Raw genomic sequence first — 21,446 nt, forward strand, 5'->3', positions numbered from 1 at the left:
CAGTGGAAGACGGGGGCAGGAGCCAGAACCCAGAGGGTAACAAGTCAGCAATGCCGTTTCTTAACTTTCTCATTATAAAAGCTAGCATTTATTGAGCAATTGCTACACCAGCCACTGTTCTAGGAGGCCGTGCAAGTTCTGACTCATCGAATCGTCACAGTAACCATATGATGCTTGGTTATCTGAATTTCCCCACTTCACGGAAGGGGCACAGATACGTTAAGTAACTTGCCCAAGAGGGCGTAGCTGCTCAACAGAGTTTGAACTCGGGCAGGCTGAGCTGCACTGTGACTTCTGGTTTACTCGGCCTCACCTTCCATCTGACTTCCGCCACTCAATTTCAGTGCCCACGTACGCGTTTATGTTCCAGTCCCGTTGGCACCTGGTGATTTCCTGAGGGGACAGCATTTTGACTTTTAATATTTCTCAAAATAGAATCTGGCAGGCAGGCTGACATACTACCTCGGAGATCTATGAGATTTTTTTCCTCGGAAAACAAGCCAAATGAAGTTTAGGAATTATTTGTTTAGATCTCTGAGCTAGTTGGACCCAAAGGAGCTGAAAAAAGTGTCTCACAGAATTGTGAAAAGTGCCCCTTCCTCTCTTTCCTTTAGAGCCAGACAAGATACAAAACCTGCATTGCCGGCCTCAGAACTCCACAGCCATTGCCTGTTCTTGGATCCCTCCTGATTCCGACTTTGATGGGTATAGCATTGAATGCCGGAAAATGGACACTCAAGAAGTTGAGTTTTCTAGAAAGCTGGAGAAGGAAAAATCTCTGCTCAATATTATGATGCTAGTGCCCCATAAGAGATACCTGGTGTCCATCAAGGTGCAGTCAGCTGGCATGACCAGCGAGGTGGTGGAAGACAGCACTATCACGATGATAGACCGTAAGTGTCGCCCGGTGTACAGCGGCGTGCGCCTTCCTCTCTTGTGTCTATTGCTGCTATCCGCTTCATACCATTGCTTCCACCTTATCATGTCTTGGTGCCACTTAGAGAAGAGGACCTGAAACACTCTGGGAAATGGAAACATTTCTCTGCGTAAAGTACCCGGGCAGCAAACAAGTTAAAGGATCTTAAAGTACCTAAATGAGTTAGTATTTAAATACATCACTTTGCTTGATACATTGGAGCTGTATGGAGCTTGTAAGCAATTTGATGCTACAAGTCCAGGAAATCCTGCAGGGAGCTGCCTCTTTCATTAGGAGTAATGTGCCGCTGGCTGGTCACTTCCTCGCCCTGCTTCTCTTCAGGAGAGTAGGATGGTTTTTTGATCACATACACACAGAGAATGAGAGAGAGAGAGAGAGAGAGAATATGAACGTGAGTGAGTGGAGCCCTTCATTTTGCTCATTGTTCACATGTAAGAGCAGAGCTGTGACCCTTCTTGGTTATTTCCCCAGGCCCTCCTCCCCCACCTCCACATATCCGTGTGAATATAAAGGACGTGCTAATTAGCAAATCTTCCATCAACTTTACTTTCAACTGCAGCTGGTTCAGCGACACCAATGGTGCCGTGAAATACTTCACAGTGGTAGTGCGAGAGGCCGATGGTAAGTGAGTTCACTCCACTGTAAGACGCAGGGTTTCTTTCTCAAAGGTCACTGTGGGGCATCCTTCTGCGACAGTTCTTATAAATGCAAAAAAACCTTAATTTTTCTATCATTCTCTCTATCTGTGCCAGAGGCAGGGAGATGTAACAGAAAACTGCTCAAAGGCTCTTTCAACAGTAAAGCCTATCATCTGCTGGGTATAATTATGAAATGGGTGAATAACAATAATTACAGCAACCACAATAGTAATAGCAATAATCATCACTTACTGAGCCCGTACTATGTGTCAGGCACTGTTGGAAATGCCTGGTGTGTACTGACTCATTCATCTCCTTCACTGCTCACTCGGTCCTGTTCGCCTCTCTTCGGGTCTTACAGTACGCAGCAGTATGCTTCAGCTGTCTTCCCCCATCCCTGTCTGAAATACCTCAACCAATCACATGCTCCCAAGCCGCCCACCAATTCACAAAAATCTTCAGAAGCTTAAGGGAGGAAAAAGATGATCACAAAAAGCATTCCTACATTCTCTACTGCATTTTCAATAGTATGTTTTATTCTCTAGTTATTTCATTCTCAGATTAGTCAGTGTCTTCTTAATTCCTATGGGTCAGGCAAATACTAGGTTGCTAACAACATTCCACACAACCACTGAGTGTGATCTTTAGAGATTATTATGTACATCAACATTTGTCAAAATACAGCAGCGTTGTATCTTGGTGCACACATGTCCATAAGTGCATTTGCCACTGTTATTTCTTCAAAATAAATGTTTGTGTCTGGAATGCCATTGATGTATTTTGCATATCTTATATTTTTCAAAATTGTTGAAGGCACTGCACATGAGCTTCTTACACATCCTTGACTATGTTAACCCATGTGTGGGCAAAGGGAAACTTTAAACCTGACCAAGCATTGGAGCTAGAGAGTATTTTAGTCTCACTGGGTGTATAGCAGTCTACGTGCTCTTATATCTCACCTAACTGTACTAACGCTGGGCGTGCGTGATTAATTAAATAATTTCGAGGGTCAGTGATGCATCCCAGATTTCTTCACACCTCATAACTGGAGATAAATTGAACTGTGGAGAGACTTCACATTTAAGTAGGCTACAATGGAGAAAGTGTTTTACTACATGGATGTAAGGCAGTGACCAAAAAGAAGTCATACCCCAGAAAACAAAATGGGTTTCAATTATTGATGTCTGTGGAGATGGGCTGTGCTCCCCGGTGATCAGAGCTATCCCATGTAAATGGCATTGATAGCATACGCACTCATCCTGAACGCTACGTTCCTTGTCAACTACTGCCGACAAAGTAACATGTCCAAGGCCCACTCATTTTGAGCAAATATTGTTAAACAGGAGTCCAGGATGCGATGAACCCCTACCATACTACTTCTTGAAGTTCATTGTAAATGGTATTCGACCTCCGTAATATTTATCTTCCTAATTATGCTTCCTCCAGCCACCATCAAAACTGCTTTGCAGTGCCAAAACACACAGCAGGCTGGGGGGACAGGGGAAGAGTTCTGGGAAGTGTCCTGCATGCGGGGCCAAATTCAAGCCAGGGTTAAACTGTACTCAAGATAACAGTCCTGTACAGAGCAGTAATCACACTGGGCGTGGCACATGGAACACACTGGTGGGGCGACTGCTCTGGCCTTGGCCTTGATTCCTCTTATCTTTTCCCTATTTTCCAGGTCATAGGGATTTCCTTATTAGCTTAGCTACAATGATTATTGGCAAGGTAGAGAGCTTATTGAGTGGGTTGACTCACAGTGAGTGTTTCACTTTCTGGAGTCGTGATACCCTCTCACACACACATTTCATTTCCAAGAAAAAATGATGGTATATATGTATATCTGTATAATTTTGTTTATACACACTTTATTTATTTTTAATTTATTTTAGAACAGTGAATTAAAATTAATTTTATTGGAAGAATTTCACAGCACCCTTCAAGGTCACAAATTCTGCACTCTGGGAATGCCCAGAGATAGTGAGGAGTCAACCTTAGAAACCTGGGTAGATCCCTGGCTGGTGTGGCTCAGTGGGGTGAGTGCCGGCCTGCAAACCAACAGTTCACTGGTTCGATTCCCAGTCAGGGCACAGGCCTGGGCTTCAGGTCATGGGTTGCAGGAGTGTGACAGCCAACCAACTGATGTTTCTCTCACACATGGGTGTTTCTCTCCCTCTCTTTCTCCCTCTCTCCCTTCTCTCTAAAAAAATAAATAAAATCTTGAAAGAAAGAGAGAGAGAGAAAGAAAGAGAGAAAGCATATAAAATGTTCAAAGAGAGAAACAGAGAAAGAAGAAAGAAAGAGAGAAAGAAAAAACAAGACCTAAAGTCACAAGGAAGTCAGTCTCACTGGGTTTTCTCCCTCCAGGCAGTGATGAGCTGAAGCCAGAACAACAGCACCCTCTGCCCTCCTACCTGGAATACAGGCACAATGCCTCCATTCGAGCGTATCAGACCAATTATTTTGCCAGCAAATGTGCCGAGAGTCCTGACAGCAACTCCAGGAGTTTTAACATTAAACTTGGAGCAGAGATGGAGAGCCTGGGTGGAAAATGTGATCCCAGTCAGCAAAAATTCTGTGATGGACCGCTGAAGCCGCGTACTGCCTACAGGTTAGATGTGTCGCCATCCTTTTACTGGAAGGGACATGCCACATTACTAGGCACTCAGCTGTCTGGGCATCTGATGCACGAATGCTCCCGTAGATTAATCACCCACGTTACAAGAGTGCCCTATATTTTACTGGGTAATTTATAAAAGTTGTGTTCCTGCCTCCATTCACAGGTAATGTGTAGGAAGGACCTTGGTCACTGTGCAAAAGCTCTATTTCATGATGTGAAGAAGTGAAGGTTCTATTGTTCTTTTCTCCTAAAACTTTTTTGCACAAGTCAAATCAATTCCCAGGTCCATGATGATGAAAATGCCTAAGTAGAAAGACTGAGTCGGGGAGTCCCAAGAAGCATGAGATTTTATCTTCCACTTTTAATAAGGACTCAAATTACAATTATGTATTTATCTTCTAGAACATAAAATGATGAAAGTACTCTTTGGTCCAGACAGAACTCTTGGAGGGCAAGGCCCCTAAGTGAACAGGAGCATCCCTTCCTCACTCTAAGAGGGCAGATGGAAAGGAGGAACTGTTTGGTTTGATCCCAGAAAGCACTGCTATAGCCAACAGGCCCTCCTTGCTGTGGGAACTGGCAAAAGCACACAGCATCCCAAACCAGGGTCCTCAAGAGAAGGAGAACTTATGTTGCCATCTTGCACGTAAACATATAGGCATTCAAGATCGATACTTCTGCTAAGGATGTACTTTCTCTGTTGTATGTTCCCAAGAGCTTCAATCTAGCCAATATGGCAGCCAATCAGGTTCTCTGTGGGCCAGTGTATATTCTTGGTGGTCACTGCCCAGGTTTATTGACTCCCTGAGTCAGCTCCAAAAGGAGACAATGATCTGACATCACACTTGAGAGCCCTCTTAGCTCCTCCCTCACTTCAACAAAGACAGACCAATGGTTTTCCTAAAACAGAGAGCTCTCTTTGAACAGGAATCTGTATAGTTAGTTACCTCTGCCTCAGGTTGCACCATAAAAATGATATTGCCACCCCATCCAAGGTTTGCACCTCCAGAGTAAATGTACACAAACTTAGCCCTGGCTGATGTGGCTCAAGGGACTGAGTGCCAGCCTGCAAACCAGAGGGTCGCCAGTTCAATTCCTGGTCAGGGCGCATGCCTGGGTTTCAGGCCAGGTCCCCATTACCTGGGCTGAATGAAAGGCAATCACACATTGATGTTTCTCTTCCTCTCTTTCTCCCTCCCTTCCCCTCTCTCTAAACAATAAATAAATAAAATCTTTAAAAAATAAAAATAAAAATGAGCGTGTATTAAAAAAACCATACACAAACTTACTAGTGCTGTTTACTTCAAGAAGAGACGATTATTTACCTGAAGGAGATGAGATCTCAGGCAGAGCAAAAGGGAAATATAAGGGAGAGCTGAATGCTGGAATCAAGAGATGCCTCGATTCCATAATCACTTGGGCTCGAGGAAACTTGAGCAAAAGTCTCCCAAGGGCTATTTTCTCTTTGTGAGTTCAAAAGTTCAGGCTGTTTTTGTTTGTTTGTTTTCTTGCTTGCTTGCTTGCTTGCTTTTTGAGAGAGGAGAGAAGATAACTCATCACTACATTTGAGAGAGAGAATTAGAAGCTATAGATAGTTCACATCCAGACCAGAACGTACCGGACTCCCAGCACGTTTTTTCCTGTCCACAGCAGCTGCCGAGGTCCTAGCTAGAGCCGCTCCATGTGAGTTCCAGCAGTGCCATTTTGGGAGCATTAGCCTTATAAACAGCATCTCAGTTTTCTTATCCTCATTTTTCTCATCAGCAGAGCATTAGAGTTGTCCTGGGCAATAGGTCAAATCTGTCATGCCCCCTCTAGATTCCAGTGATTCCCAATCACTTCTAGGAACAAGTGAAAATTCCAGAGCAGACACACAAAGCCCTCGCCTTCTCCCCCCACCTTCCTCACCAGCTTTGTCTCCCACACATGCCCAAGTACACCTTGCCCTGTTGCTACTCCTCACTGCTCAGAGGTCCCTTGAATATGACATGGTGTCTTTTGTTTCTGAGCCTCTGCACATTCTTTTCTCCCTATTTGTGATGCCTGCTACTCCCTTGTCTGGCTAGTGAACTCCTTCAGACAGTTCAACAGCCAGCTCGACTCTCAACTAGCCCCATGCCACCCTAGCTGATACACAGCTGGGCAGCTGGACCCTCAGCTATATTTCCACAGCACCCAGTCCCTACATTCTTCTAACCCTCCATTTACCAGTGACTTTTAACCCTTTGTTTAATCACCTACCCTCTTCGCTCCACTGAGAGAGCTCACAGTCTACTAGAGGAGACAGGTGTGATATTGGTTATAAAACACTATGGCAAGTACCAGGCACAAAACATGTGTATGAACCACGTACTCTATGAAAAGTTACACATTCTTATTATAGCATATTCAACTCATGCCGTACATGTTTGTTTTCTAGAACGCAGCTCTCCTCTAGTTCTCCAATATACATTTGTGAGAAGCATGCTAGGCAGACAGTGCTTAATGAGAAGAGACATAGCCTTTCAGAGCACATGGGAGAAGCTCATGCTCAGTGGCCGCCCGTGCAGTGGCTTCTGAGCCCTGGCTCAGGGAGGTCGGCGCTCTGCCTGTCTGAAGACGACAGTCACCGCGGTGATCCTCAGTGCTGTCAGGCATCTGTTTTCCAGAGAGGATAGGCAGACGGGAGGGAACCTGGAAAAAGAAAAACAAGGATTGAAAAGAAGTTGGAAAACACAAGGTTTACCTGACATGCAAGTTTATTAGGTCAATGAATGTAACGTGTTCCCATTCATCGCTGGGTTCCTATTATTCAGTTGTATTGTTTCATGGGGAAGAGAAAAGGCAGAGCATGCGGGCTAAGGCAGTTTGGAGGTTAGGAAAGTGCTGATCTGGTTTTGTTTCTGTTCTAAATAAAATAGCAATGTGACCACAATCAGGTAGTCAGCGTCCCTTGACCTCATTTTCCTCAAACGAAGGAAACCGAACCATATGATCTCTGACGTTGTGGTATGGAATTTTCTGATTCCAGACACAGCTAAGCTTGAAATAATTACTATCAGGTATCTATTCATTAAAATAATCTTATTCATATTATTATCATGCTGATAATGTATTCATTACATGTGCTCCCTCTGTGAAAGGCACCGGGCCAGGTACTGTAGGGGATAGAAAGATCAGTAAGATGGAATTCCTGCCTTCAAGGAATTTATAATGTAGTGAGAGAGAAATATTAAAGGGCAAAAGAGGGGTGTAGGTAAATAAATGGTGTGCGGGTTCAAAAGGTTTCTTGAAGGAGGTATCTTTTTTGCTGGGCATTAAAAAAATAGGGAAGGATTTGAAAATAAGGAAATAGGGACAGAGATTTAAGGTGCAGACACAGAAACACATGAACTGTTTAGAGAAAAGCAAGTAGTCCAGTTTCAAGCCGGGCTGGGGGAGGGCATGAAAAGAGGTAGCGGGAAAGGCAAGACCAGAGGACAGGATGAGGCAGGATTCTGGATGATTGCTAAGTGTTGGTCCAGGAAATGTGGTGATGATGTCCCTTTTTGGAAAGAATTTTAAGGGCCGAGTTCTTGATGACCCACTAATTTTACGCTGAGCCTATTCTAGATCATTGTCTCCTTCTTTGGTTCCTAAAGGTTCCAAAGGCTCCTCTCATTTGGTTCATCTGGACCCATCTCATACTTCGCACTTGCACCTGTGGATCCTAGAACTTCAGAATAGAACATATCAAGGTTGCTATATCCAAGGCTTTCATTTTACAAATGAGGAAGCTGAGACATAAAGAACTTTAGGGACAATTCACCTGATCAGCGGCAGAATAAGAGCTAGGCCACAGACCCTCTGCTTCCTGGCACAGGCCCTTTTAACTGTCCCTCCCGTAAAAGGCATTCCTGGTAAACCAAAATTAAGCCAGGAGGAAATAAGAGAAAGAGACCTGGACTAGTAGTTTAAAAATGTGGAGTTTGGTTTTCTTGCACCAGATTTTTCTGTGATCCTGAATGACACATGGACTCTCTCTAAGCTTCAAGGTCCAAACTTCTGAAGTAATACAATAAGCTTCCTTATATTGGAGAGGTTGGAGATGATCAAATAGAACCATATTTGTAAAAGTTCTTCTACACTTATAAATTACTGTACAAATATTTGAAAACCCTCATCATCAAATAGACTCCTTTAAATTTCCAAAGGTACAGTACATTAGGGATGCACACCAATTCCCCACCTTCCCACTAACACACGTTGACTGTCGGTTACACTCTGGGATATCTCATAATACTTCCATCAGCAGTCTGTTATTCCTAGAAGTACAGTTTTTGACTTGAAAGTATGTTTTAGAGTCAGAAATCATAGATGCGGTTGATCTATATCATCTGGTTCATATTATAAGGTCACACTAAGACCAAGGCATGAGATACAAGGAGAGGATGGAGGGTCAGAACAATTTTTCTTGGCCTGTTACTACTTCAGCATTGTAACAGGACATGCCTAGATACTTTTGTGATGCCTGTATTGTGGCTGCAATAGACAAATACACACGGACTACAGAAATCCTGTGGAGAAAAGGGACAGCACGGCCACTCTCTAAGTGAGAGAGGGCGAGAGCGAGAGAGAGAGCGAGAGAGAGAGAGAGAGAGAGAGAGAGAGAGAGAGCCGACCCCTGCCTGGACAGGCTTTTATTGCTTTTCTGCGTTCTGGTCCAAGCCAGTATCTCCCACCTGGACTGTTGCAATCCCCTACCGACGAGTTTCTCTTCTACCATCACCCTTCTGTCCGATCTACAAGCTGTAGCAGCCAGAGTGATCCAGATAATGCCCTCTATCTACTGGCTTTCTATGTCTCTCAGAACAAAAGCCAAAATCCTCACCACGGCCTTCTGGGTCTTCCATAGTCTGGCCCCTTCTAGATCTCTGCTCTCACTTCCTGATACTCCCTCATTCATATACGGTGCTTCAGCCATGCTGGCCTCCTTGGACTAAAGCATGTTCCTGCCTCAGAGCCTCGCACCTGCCTGGAATGTAGCCACAGCTCCCTCCCTCCCCTGCCTCAGATCTCTGTGCATGTATCCTCTTATCAAGGAGACCTTTGTTGACCATGCAGAACAAAGCAGTCCCACATGCCCTATACCCATTGCTTCCATCTTCCTTACTCTGCTTTTTTCTTTTTCGTGGTACATATCACCACTTGGCCTAGTATATTTGTGTATTTATCATCTGACTTCTTCCATAAAAATGTAAGCACTGGGTTGGTAGGGACCTGTATTTTTGTTCTTGTAGTATCTCCAGCTCCTGGAACAGGGACTGGCACACAGTAGGGGCTCCATAAATATTTGATGAAGGAAGGAAGGAATGAGTGAATGAACGAACCCAGGTCTGTCTGATTCCATAATTCATATTCCACTTTACATACATATTGACAGACGCCCACCCCGTTTCCCCTTGAGCTCATTCATCAGTCAGTCCTACTGTGGTCAGCCACTAATTTGTACTTAAACCCGTTTTCTTTTCAGAATCAGTATTCGAGCTTTTACACAGTTGTTTGATGAGAACCAAAAGGAATTCACAAAGCCGCTCTATTCAGACACATTTTTCTCTTTGCCTATCACCACTGAGTCAGGTAAGGCTAACCTTTCCATGTATTCACCTATTCTGCCAACCGCCAAGTCCCCGACAAAGACCTCCAATGAGGAGATCTGTTAACTTGGCTGAGGGTGGGGGGACCACTTACTTTTACTTAGAATTTAGTCTTCATGTGATTATGGATTTGTGTGGATTAGAGGAATCACACAACTTTTACAGGAGAATGGACTGAAGGGAGGTTAATCTAGAAAAAGGTAGAAGTTACCAGACTTTTTTAAAGATGAATTTTTTAATAGTGGGTGAAAAATATTCAAATGAAGAGCTTGTACAGGTCAAAATATAAATAGATACAAAAAGACTTTTGAAAGTATACACGCATATACATAGAAATGTATAGGAAAAACTAGAAGAAAAAATAGCAACGTATTAACAAATATCTCTAAGTAGTGGGATTATAGGTGATCTTTTTCCTTTTGCTTATTATATGTTGTTGTACACTATCAAAATGTTAACTTAAAAGGCTTTACATAAATTTATTTTAAAAACTTCTCTTGTATGTTAGAGGGAAAACCTGAGTAATAACAGCAGTTAATATTTACTGGTCACCCTCTCTGTGGAGGTAGTTTTAAGCATTGTATGTAGACTAATTTATTCAACCCTAATTACAATCTTTTGAGGTAGATACTGTTATCATCCCCACTTTAAAGGTGAGGACCTGAAGCACCAAGGGTTTAAGTAACTCAGATAACTGTGCAAATATCCCCTTATCAAGGAGACTTCCAGTGACCATGCTGAATACAGCCAAGCAGAGCTGGGAAAGACAGGAGAGCAGGTATTCAGGCACTTTCTTCGTGAATCCTTAACCTGTGCACTGCCCTGCCCTGGAATATTTTCACAGCCTGGGAATGGCGGCGTGTTTCAGCGCATTTTTCCTTGTTCTCCATCTGTCCCAGACTTTCCCTGAAGCCAGAGTTCCACAATGCTTGGTCCCAGGAAGTTCTTCAGAGCTCAAACACTCTGTCACGCTGTATGACAGGACCGACTCAGCCCCACGAACACTCCCATCTATTTATGCCAAATATAAGGATAATCTCCCACTTTTCAAACCAAAAACAGATCAGAACTCAGCTAAGATGACTTTGACATGTTTACTTGTAATTTAATGTTAAGTGGAGGCTTCGAAAACACAATTCTTTCCTCTTCGAAATATTGTTATACAACAAAAATTGCACATAATCCAGTAAAAAAAGATAGTAAACATATATTCAAAAAAAGAACATTAACCACAATTAAAAGAGAGATGATTGTGTTGATTTGATAAGTCTTGAAAAGCAACATTGAATGAAGAAATCCAAGGGCTTAAAATTAAACTTCAAAAGTGGGCTAATCCATTGGCCTAAATGCACATGCTAAAATAATAACACTTTCAAAAGAAACACAGGAGTACATCTTTGTGACCATTTCCAGTTCAGAAATGGTTACTTAGCTATGACACCAAAATACAAGCAAGAAAAGTAAAAATACAGATAAATGGGACTAAATCAAAATTTTAAACTTTTGTCCTTCAGAGGAGTCGATGAAGAAAGTGAAAAGATAATCCACAGAATAGAAAAGACTTTTTGCCAGTCATATATCTAATAAGGTTCCAGTATCCAGAATATGTAAAGAACTCTTAATTTATAGCTCAATAATAAAAAGACAAATATCAAAAAATGTGAATAGACATTTCCCCAAAGAAGAAAGAAGTTATACAAATATCCAGTAAGCACATGAAAAGACATTCAACATCATTATTCATTAGGGAAATGCAAAAGAAAACCACAATAAGACAGTACTTCACACCCAGTAGAATTACTATTGATATAATCCAAAAGACAATAACGAGTGTTAGCAAGGACAAAAAGAAACTGGAACCTTGGCTGGTGTGGCTCAATGGATTGAGTACTAGCCTGCAAACCAAAAAGTCACCGATTCGATTCCCAATCAGAGCACATGCCTTGGTTGCAGGCCAGATCCCAGTTGGGGGTTCGTGAGAGGCAACCACACACTGATGTTTCTCTCCCCTTCTTTCTCCCTCCTTTCCCCTCTCTCTAAAAATAAATAATTAAAATATTTTTTAAAAGAAACTAGAAACTGCATACATTGCTTGTGAGAATGAAAAATTGTATAGCTGCTTTGGAAAACAGTTTTCCAGTTTCTCAAAATGTTAAACCTAGAGTTACCATCTAACCCAGCAATTCCGCTCCTAAGTATGTACCCAAGAGAAATGGAAACATACACCTACACAAAAACTTGTAAATTCATGCTCATAGCAGTATAATTCATAATAACCAAAAAATAGAAATAACAGAAATATCCATTAATAAATGACTGGATAAAAAAAATGTTATGTCCATACAATGGAATATTATCAAGCCATAAAAAGGAATGAAATGCTGGTAAGTGCTACAATGTGGCTGAACCTTGAAAACATTATGCTAAATGAAAGAAGCCAATCGCAGAAGACCACATATTTATGATTCGGTTTATGTGAAATGTCCAGAATAGGCGAATCTATGAAGACAGAAAGATTAGCGTTACCAAGGGCTAGAAAGAGGGGAGAATAAAGAATGGAAGCTAAGGGCAGGGGGGTGCTTTGGAAGGGATGATGAAAATGTTATAAAATTATGGTGATGTTTGCAAAACTCTGTGACCACACTAAAAATTATTGAATTATGCAGTTTAAACTGATAAATTATATGGCATGTGAATTATATTTCAATAAAACTTTTTTAAAATGGGCTACTCTTACCTGTTTATAAACTCCCAGTCAGAGTGTTATACCAGAAAACAAAAATAAGATTTTGTTAAAATAACTCTCAGCAATTCACTGGATTTGCTAAAGTCCCAGATGCTCTATCTTGTTTTATGCAAATGAAATAGCATTTTTATTTTGGTCACAAATTGCTAGCATTTATCTCAAGGGTCCCAAGCTTTACATAGAAGCACAAACAAGTCCAAATTCCTTTAAAAGCTGAACACCATTCACTTCAAGTGTATAATGACCAACCTGCCCATTGCAGGGTAGTGGCCAGCATTTCATCTTTTTGGCTGTGCACTCCCATACTGTAGATGGTAAATGCCTCAGTGTGGGTATCGTTTGAATTCTTCTTCGTAATTATGTTCCTGCGGAGGCAGAGCTTCTAGCTCCCTTACTGGTACGTTAGCACTGATGTGCCCACCTGGGTCTGTTGTTTCCCTCTGGATTATTGCAGAGCCTTTGTTCGGAGTTATTGAAGGTGTGAGTGCTGGTCTGTTCTTAATTGGCATGCTGGTGGCTGTCGTTGCCTTATTCATCTGCAGACAGAAAGCGAGGTGAGTGCAAACCCACAACTTTAAAGATGCAACTGAAAATGCCCTTTAGTCTGAACAGTGAGAAGGGAAAATAATTTAATTTCTCTCACTTAAATCACCTGTGTGTCTCAGGAAAAACAAAAGTCAAACCCTAATCCCATGACTCACGTGTTTCAGCCTCTCTACACACCATTGAGGAGTTTTGCCCCAAATGACTGAGGGGCTGTGTGCAGCCTTATCTCAGTGTGAAATAACACCTTTTACACAGCAAATATATATATATACATGTAGTTCTATCTCTTCATGAAGACAGAGATGTCTGCAAATAGTGTGCCCAAGCACTTGTCTGAAATATGCTGAAAAGTAGGGTTGACATCACCATTTTATGGCTCATATCCGCTATGCTAATTTAAGGAGAGACCAAAAAGAACTAAAGCATGTGGTCCCAATGCCACACTGTCTTCTCTTAGGGAATTTCTTTTATTTGGCACACTGTGATCTCTCTTGAAGTCATGTCTTGCATCTAAGGTTTACTGGGGGTTTTTTTAAGGAAAGTTTTATTGAGAGTGTGGGAAGTGATTGTGACCTGTAGCCAAAAACCAGAAGACAAATCTTCAGCTATTGCAGAGATCCATTTCTGAGTGAGAAAAATCTATTTCTTCTTTATGTTCTTCCTCTCTTTCCCTCCCTCAAAGAGACGTTGGCTGGGTATAAATCTACATGAATACTGAAAAATCCATATATGCACAAACATGCACAGCCTTACCATATGTGGGAAAGTGTGTTAAGCCCAGTTTCATAATCAGAATATAAATCCTGTCCCTTATGTTACAGCCATGGTCGAGAAAGGCCCTCTGCCCACCTGAGCATCCGCCGGGATCGACCATTAACTGTCCACTTGAACTTGGGCCAGAAAGGGTGAGCACTGCATCTTCTTTCACACAATTTACTGCAAGATGAGTTGATTGTATTATGTGAGGTTTACTAATGAGGTCTTTCTTCTTTTGGCTTCCTTTCACAGTAACCGGAAAACTTCTTGGTAAGAGAGAAAACTCATTAATTACTATATTATCTGCTTTTAAATACAGCTCTAACTGGTTATGGCATTTTCCCTTCAGTAATGTTCTTTTCCTTCTGTTATATTTTAACTATAGCCCAATAAAAGTAAATCAATTTGAAGGGCACTTCATGAAGCTGCAGGCTGACTCCAACTACCTTCTGTCCAAGGAGTACGAGGTACAACTCAGACGCAGTGATGCTTTAGCACCCTGGTCCTTAGCAGCATTTCCCTCCCAACCTGTACTGTGGAATCATGGGCTGACTGGGCTCAAGAGTTTGGATGACACTTAGGATCTCAGCTGAGTGCTCTTTTGTACCTGAGCCCCTTCCCTGCACAACACACCACCTAGTCTCACAGCCCATTTCATCTCCAGATTAGCACAGCGAAGTGCTGCCTGGATAAGACGGTAAGAGAGAATTAACAGAGTGAAAATGCAAACCTCACGCTGTCCGTCACTTAACCTGTGGCCATTTGCTTGACTGGGAAACAACAGGCTTTGGCGAAGAGTGCTCAGGCTTTGGATTCAGTTCCCAGCTTTGCCACCCACGTGACCCTGGGCAAGTTAGTTGTCTTGTCCAAGCCTTATCTGTAAAGTGGAGATGCAAATACCCCCCGTGAGGCCATTGTGGGAATCAGAGCTAACACATGCACAATACTAAGCATGCCATAAACAGTAGCTAGTGAACATATATTCTCATACTGTTATCTATCTCAAGGATTGTATGATTTGTCGCCTTCTATTTCATATTCTCTACTTGGAAACTTATTTTTGATCTAATAGGACTTAAAAGACGTGGGTCGAAACCAACCATGTGACATTGCACTCCTGCCGGAGAATAGAGGGAAAAATCGATACAACAATATATTGCCCTGTGAGTTTTGTGTTGAAATTTGTAATACGGTCTTCCTCTAGCCGTGTCTCCTCTTCCCAGAATGAAGTGGGCTAAGGAAATGCAGCCTAGCTGGGTTTGGAAGGTCTGAATGCCTTGAGAAATGAATGACTTGTATGTTAGCGCACTTCCCTCCAGATGGGCACAACCAGCTTAAATCCTGGTCCTGAGAGGCTTCTTATGCTGTTGACATTTCACTGTGTGGCCCTACTGCTTCTCCTTGGAGGCCTCAGAGCAGTAAAGGGTTAACAGCAAAGACCAACCGAAGTGTACTTAACAAAGTCTCCCGTTTGCAATTATTATTAAATAATTATCATATATTTTCATTATCCTTACCCTGTCAGGTGAAGCAGTAGAAGGTAGTTTTTCTGGATCATGTTCATTCCAGCAGTGAGAGGGAGCTGGCTACTCCTTGGGCAAAAGTAATAGTGTGACAAATAGTGTACAGAGAAAAGCACAGAGGGGCCTTTAAAACGCATGTGGTTGTTTGTGTGTTTATGAGCCATCTGTGCAAGCTGGGACAAGTTAGTTATCCTGTCTGAGCCTCATCTGCAAAATGGAGATGAGGATTCGCCCTGAGGGCCCTTGTGGGGATCAGAGCTAACGCACGTCAGAAAACAAGCATTCTATAAACCGTAGAAAGATCAACCCAAAACTCAATGACAAATCTGTCTCAATGAACTTCCTTCCAGATGATGCCTCTCGAGTGAAGCTCTCCAATGTGGATGACGACCCGTGCTCCGACTACATCAATGCCAGCTACATCCCTGTAAGTGTGCCACTGGGCTGTAGCGCCCTGATGAAGCTTTGATGAGTAACCACATTGGACATACCTCTCCTCCTACCTGCTATTACTGTCCTCAGGTCTGGAAACACAGCGGTTTTAGAAGACAGGACAATGTCTCAGTACCATAAAGCAGGGGGTGTCCAATGGGATCACTGCTAAGGCCCATTTTCAAAATGGCTGTAGTCACAAGAGACTATAGTGAGCCCAAGATGCCTTTTTACAGGTCGTTTTCTCACTGCATCCCTTGCCCAAGGTCAGCGCTCCCTAAATAACCTGGACCTCCCCTGCTAAGGCTGCCTGATTCAAAGTTATTTGGATTTTTGAGAACTACAGACACAGCTCTGGGCTCAGGTTCTGGCTAGCATCTTGCCAGCTTCCTTCAGCATGCCACGGTGGGAAAAGCATTAATGTTAGACAGATCCAGGATTCAGTCCCACCTGGCTGGGCTCTGTGACCTCGGACAAGTTATATTGCCTCTTGGGGCCTTCATTTTCTTTTCCAAACAATGAGGATGAACATATTTACCTCTAATAATAATTCTGTCACTCAGTATACACTTGTGAAGTGCTAGCTACAAGGCAAACACTGAGCTACGTACAGGGATAGGGTAAGACAGAATCTGACCTCCAAGGAACTCTCAGCAGAGCTGGGCATCAGCAAATGGCAAGGTGACGCCATGAGGAACACATATCCACAATATCTGAGGGTCTCATTACAACGCAGCTGCTGATACAGCAGGGCTTGGGGGGGGCCTGGGTCCCTGCACTTCTAACAAGCCCTTAGGTGAGCCCCATGCTGCTGACCCAAGGACCACTCTGCGTAGCAAGTGGTTAGAGGCTGCCACAGGAGGGGAACATCCCCCAGCAGACAGAAAGATAAAGGAAAGCTCAGCAGAGCAGGCAACACACTGAGACTTGGAGGATAAATAAGGAACAGCCAGATGAGAGGCCGTGTTTGGGTGGGCAGGGCGTGGGAGTGGCAGAGGTGACATCATGCAGAGGCCCTGGGGAGAGGAAAGGAAAGAAAGAGCTTTGACTAGGATCTGCAAGGAATTCTGTTTTGCTGGAGTACAGAACGAGTGGGTGAGACTACCCTAGCTCACAGAGTTGTGGTTAAGATTAAGGAAAGTCTGGGGAAGCCCTGGTCCCTAGCATGTTAAATGGTAGGTGCTCGATGACCAGTGGTTCCCTCTCTCCTTGTTTCCATGGCATGACATCTCTTCCCAACATTCTAATGTCAATTATCCAAAATGACTACAAGCTTCTGTGTTAACAAGGGAAAGAGACTGATCAAATCAGTCCCTCAGACGCACACGCACACACATGCATGCACACACTCGCAGGGGAATGTTTTCTAGATTATCGCCTGAGTCCTCCATTGCCTTTTTGAATAGACCTGGCCTAATAAAAGGGAGTTTAGCTCTTAACAATAGTTCCATGTTCCGGCCTTTGTCCTTCCTGGTCCCCAGCCTTGATTCTTGTGTTAGTATCTTTCTTTCAAGTCAGGGGCCTGGCAAAGACCTGCAGATCATCTAATCTGCAGTGCTCTTTGTTTATAGTTCTGAAGAGCCCTATTGTTTCTGACTCCCCATATTGTAAATTCATTGCAGGGCAACAACTTCAGAAGAGAATACATTGCTACTCAGGGACCTCTTCCTGGCACTAAGGATGACTTCTGGAAAATGGCGTGGGAACAGAATGTTCACAACATTGTCATGGTGACCCAATGTGTGGAGAAGGGCCGAGTGAGTAAACAGTCTTCCTGACTTCCGAACTCTGCTTTCCGCCACCTGGAGGGTGGCGGGAACTCTTCCCCGCCATCAAAAGTTAACCCCTGCAAAAGCTAAGTAAGGATTGCGTGAGAGCACTGTTAGTGAATGAAGCTGCTCCATTACAAAAGGCCCAGTTCAGATTCTGGGTCTGAAGGTTCCAACGTGTTTCCATTTGAGGACTAGGTTTGTGAGAAGCACCTGTGATGCAGAAAGATGAGCTGGCCACTGGTCGGCTCTGTCCTCCAGTGCGTGGTGAGAGGAGATGCCTTGCCAGAGTCACTGGCTCTGCCCCTGCTTTTAGGAAAGAAGGAGACATGAACTTTAGGCTGTGTCTGCAGACACAAAGTAAAATAGTTCACTGGATACATTAAGCAACCTCTTGTAATGCACTGACAAGCCTCTATTTTATATGGTTACTTGAGGATTAAAAGAGTTTTCATGTAAAGTGCCCAGTACCTGTGGTCAATAATATATGTCCATAACCCTTTTTCTCTTGTCTTTCTACATGTAATTTTAAGTTTAGCTAAATGTTCTGACTTTTCAAGTATTATTTGGTGCATGACACTTGGTCCAGGTTAGGACAGTGATATCAGAAAATAAACAAAACCTGAAAGACAGTGCCTTCCTCTGCCCAGCTAGATCTTTCTTCAAAAAAAACACATGGTAAAAGATGGTTTATCTGCTGGTGGAACTGAAATGCTAAGGGAATTGTCAAAAACTCAACCACGAGACACTGTGTGAAGATAAATGCACCCAGAGGTCAAGGGTTTCCTCCGCACTGGAGTGTCTCCCCCACACTTGCAGCGACAGCTCAGGCCCAGTGCTGGCTGTGAACAGGTTAACACTACGCAGATGGTCAAATTGCTTCAGCAGCAGATCCTGAATGCCAACTCAGGAAGACCTTTTGAGGAGGGAAAGTTCAGGTTCATAGAGGAGTCACATTTCCGGACTCACATTTTTTCTGTTTTCCTCTAGGTGAAATGTGACCATTACTGGCCAGCGGACCAGGAATCCCTCTACTACGGGGACCTCATCCTGCAGGTGCTCTCGGAGTCCGTGCTGCCTGAGTGGACCATCCGGGAGTTTAGGATATGCAGCGTACGTTAGTTTGTCTGATGTCATTTAATAAGGCAGCTTGGAAAGGAGGTCAGCTGGGAACCCCATTTGTGCTGGTTCCTCCTGTCATCGCAGCCCACAGGCATTCCTGCATGGGCACAGCTGTCAAACTTGAAGGTTTGCCTTGGGTTGTTCTTACTACCCTCTCTGCTCTTACAGGAGGAACAGCTCGACGCACACAGACTCATCCGCCACTTTCACTACACGGTGTGGCCAGACCATGGAGTCCCGGAGACCACCCAGTCCCTGATCCAGTTTGTGAGAACTGTCAGGGACTACATCAACAGGACGCCTGGTGCTGGGCCCACCGTGGTGCACTGCAGGTACTTGGCTGCTGGGAGCCAATAAAATGACAACCGCGAGTCTGGAAAAAGGGTGGGGAATCTGGGGGTGGAGGACTTGTCTGGGCCCAGAGGGTGTTGTTACCGTCACTTCTCCCTTCTCCCCAGCCGCATTCCTTCCCACTGACTTCTCCTTTTCTGCTTTCTTTTACATCTCTCCTCTCTCTCCCTCTGATGATACAGCCTTCTCTCTCCCTCTTGCTCTTTTTCCTACTGTACAAAATGCAAAGTCCCTATGTGACTTCTACGCCCCCCATTTTACCCCCATCCAAGTTCCCAGAAACCCTCTCCCACTCTAGCCAGGGTGGAGACTATACATGCTTATTTCTGCCTCTTGCCATTCTTACTCCTTAGAACGGCCTTATCTCTCTCCTCCATCTATAAAAACCCTAACTCTCCTTCAAGATCCCTGCTCCAGCCCTCCCTCTAGGCAGACTAGCGCTGGCCATCTGTAGCACCCAATTTAACTCTTAAATTTATGTTCTCTCGAATTTTCTTGGCCTCAGACTGTGTATCCATAAAATCACCCTAACAAGCAATCCATACCTCTCTCTGTCTCCCTCTCTTTCTCTCTGGGGAGCCTGATGTTTAGCTAATTAATGTTTGCAGCAACACTTTGATAGCCCTAACTAAATGGCACTAATAAATATGGAGCAGGGAATGGCTAGAGTAAGAAATGTCAAATGCACTCATTTTCTCCCAATCAGCCCAGCACCCTAGGAGCTCTGCTTTTATATGTCACTGGAACCCTGATGTTTTTAATAGGAATGTGAGGTACTCAGGAGCTTCCTGCTTTCTGAAGAATGGAGGGCATTTTTACCCAGGACCCCAGAGAACTGTTTTTCTTTTTCTTATAAATTCATACAGCAAAAATCCCCAGGTTAAATAGACACTTTGGGGAGCAACTTGCCCATCCCTAGTGAAATTAAAGGTGTTCACACCTGATGCTTCGAAGGGCTGCTTCTACATATCAGCCCTAGGGAAATGCCCACACATGTAAATGATGTTCGCTGCAACACAATTCTTAAGAGAGAAAACCAAAAGTGATCTTGCTGTCCTATCAATAGGGAATAGATTAGCAGTGGATGGATTAGCAGTGGTTTATGAACTCTATAGTGTATGTTAAAAAATTATGTATGTGTAGCAACATGGGTAAATCTCAAAACACAGTACGAAACCTGAGACTTGTGATGTCTTCAAAGGAACCACTGATGCGCGTATAGCCTGGGAAAACAAAGAAACAAAAAACCCCCCACAATATGAGTAGAAAAGTTGTCAGAAGAATACATGAGACATGTTACCATTTCAGTGAATTTTTGAAATATATAAGATGAATTATTGTTCATGGATTTACATGGATGTGGGAAAATTTTTTATTTTATTTTTATTTTATTTATTTTAAATACATTTTATTGATTATGAGATTACAGTTGTCCCATTTTTTTCCCCTTTATTCCCCTCCACCATGAACCCCTCCCATCATCATTCCCCCACCTTAGTTCATGTCCATGGGTTGTACATATACGTTTGTTGGCTTCTCCATTTCCCATACTATTCTTAACCTCCCCCTGTCTATTTTGTACCTACCATTTATGCTTCTTATTCCCTGTACCTTTTCTCCTATTCTCCCTCCTGCCCTTCCCCACTGATAACCCTCCATGTGATCTCTATTTCTGTGAATCTGTTCCTGTTCTAGTTGTTTGCTTAATTCTTTTTTTAGGTTCGGTTGTTGATAGTTGTGAGTTTGTTGTCATTTACTATTTGTAGTTTCGATCTTCTTTTTCTTAGATAAGTCCCTTTAACATTTCATATAATAAGGGCTTAGTGATGATGAACTCCTTTAACTTGACCTTATCTGGGAAGCACTTTATCTGCCCTTCCATTCTGAATGATAGTGTTGCTGGATAGAGACCTCTTGGATGTAGGTCCTTGTCTTTCATGACTTCAAATACTTCTATCCAGTCCCTTCTTGCCTGCAAGGTTTCTTTTGAGAAATCAGCTGACAGTCTTATGGGAACTCCTTTGTAAGTAACTGTCTCCTTTTCTCTTGCTGCTTTTAATATTCTCTCTTTATCTTTAATCTTGCATAAGGTAATTTTGATGTGCTTTGGTGTGTGCTTCCTTGGGTCCAATTTCTTTGGGACTCTCTGGGCTTCCTGGACTTTCTGGAAGTCTACTTCCTTTGGCAGCTTGGGGAGTTCTCCTTCATTATTTTTTCAAGTAAGTTTTCAACTTCTTGCTCTTCCTTTTCTCCTTCTGGCACTCCTATGATTCAGATGGTGGAACAGAACATTTAAAGTTATCCCAGAGGTTCCTAAGCCTCTCCTCATTTTTTTGAAATCTTGTTTCTTCATTCTGTTCTGGTTGAATGTTTCTTTCTTCCTTCTGCTCC

The 21,446-nt window shown here is 43.1% G+C and overlaps 1 protein-coding gene and 1 non-coding gene across 4 annotated transcripts in view; both read left to right on the forward strand.

Annotated features, from left to right (window-relative positions):
* The window catches only part of PTPRB (protein tyrosine phosphatase receptor type B), a 105,105-nt gene that overhangs the window by 68,346 nt on the left and 15,313 nt on the right, over positions 1-21,446 (forward strand). For all 3 annotated transcript variants that reach the window (XM_024576357.4, XM_045184650.3, XM_024576358.4), the window contains 13 exons: positions 615-893; positions 1,409-1,558; positions 3,943-4,186; positions 9,687-9,793; positions 13,011-13,110; positions 13,924-14,007; positions 14,111-14,128; positions 14,244-14,325; positions 14,931-15,021; positions 15,732-15,808; positions 17,436-17,570; positions 18,573-18,695; positions 18,873-19,036. In XM_024576357.4, the coding sequence (XP_024432125.2) occupies positions 615-893; positions 1,409-1,558; positions 3,943-4,186; positions 9,687-9,793; positions 13,011-13,110; positions 13,924-14,007; positions 14,111-14,128; positions 14,244-14,325; positions 14,931-15,021; positions 15,732-15,808; positions 17,436-17,570; positions 18,573-18,695; positions 18,873-19,036 (1,654 nt within the window). The remainder of the gene's footprint in view (positions 1-614; positions 894-1,408; positions 1,559-3,942; positions 4,187-9,686; positions 9,794-13,010; positions 13,111-13,923; positions 14,008-14,110; positions 14,129-14,243; positions 14,326-14,930; positions 15,022-15,731; positions 15,809-17,435; positions 17,571-18,572; positions 18,696-18,872; positions 19,037-21,446) is intronic.
* On the forward strand, positions 20,193-20,271 carry LOC112319195 (small nucleolar RNA SNORD42). The gene has a single exon (XR_002976297.1). It is a non-coding gene; the product is annotated as a small nucleolar RNA SNORD42 (small nucleolar RNA).

This window comes from Desmodus rotundus, chromosome 3 (assembly GCF_022682495.2).
Source record: "Desmodus rotundus isolate HL8 chromosome 3, HLdesRot8A.1, whole genome shotgun sequence".
Taxonomy (NCBI): domain Eukaryota; kingdom Metazoa; phylum Chordata; class Mammalia; order Chiroptera; family Phyllostomidae; genus Desmodus; species Desmodus rotundus.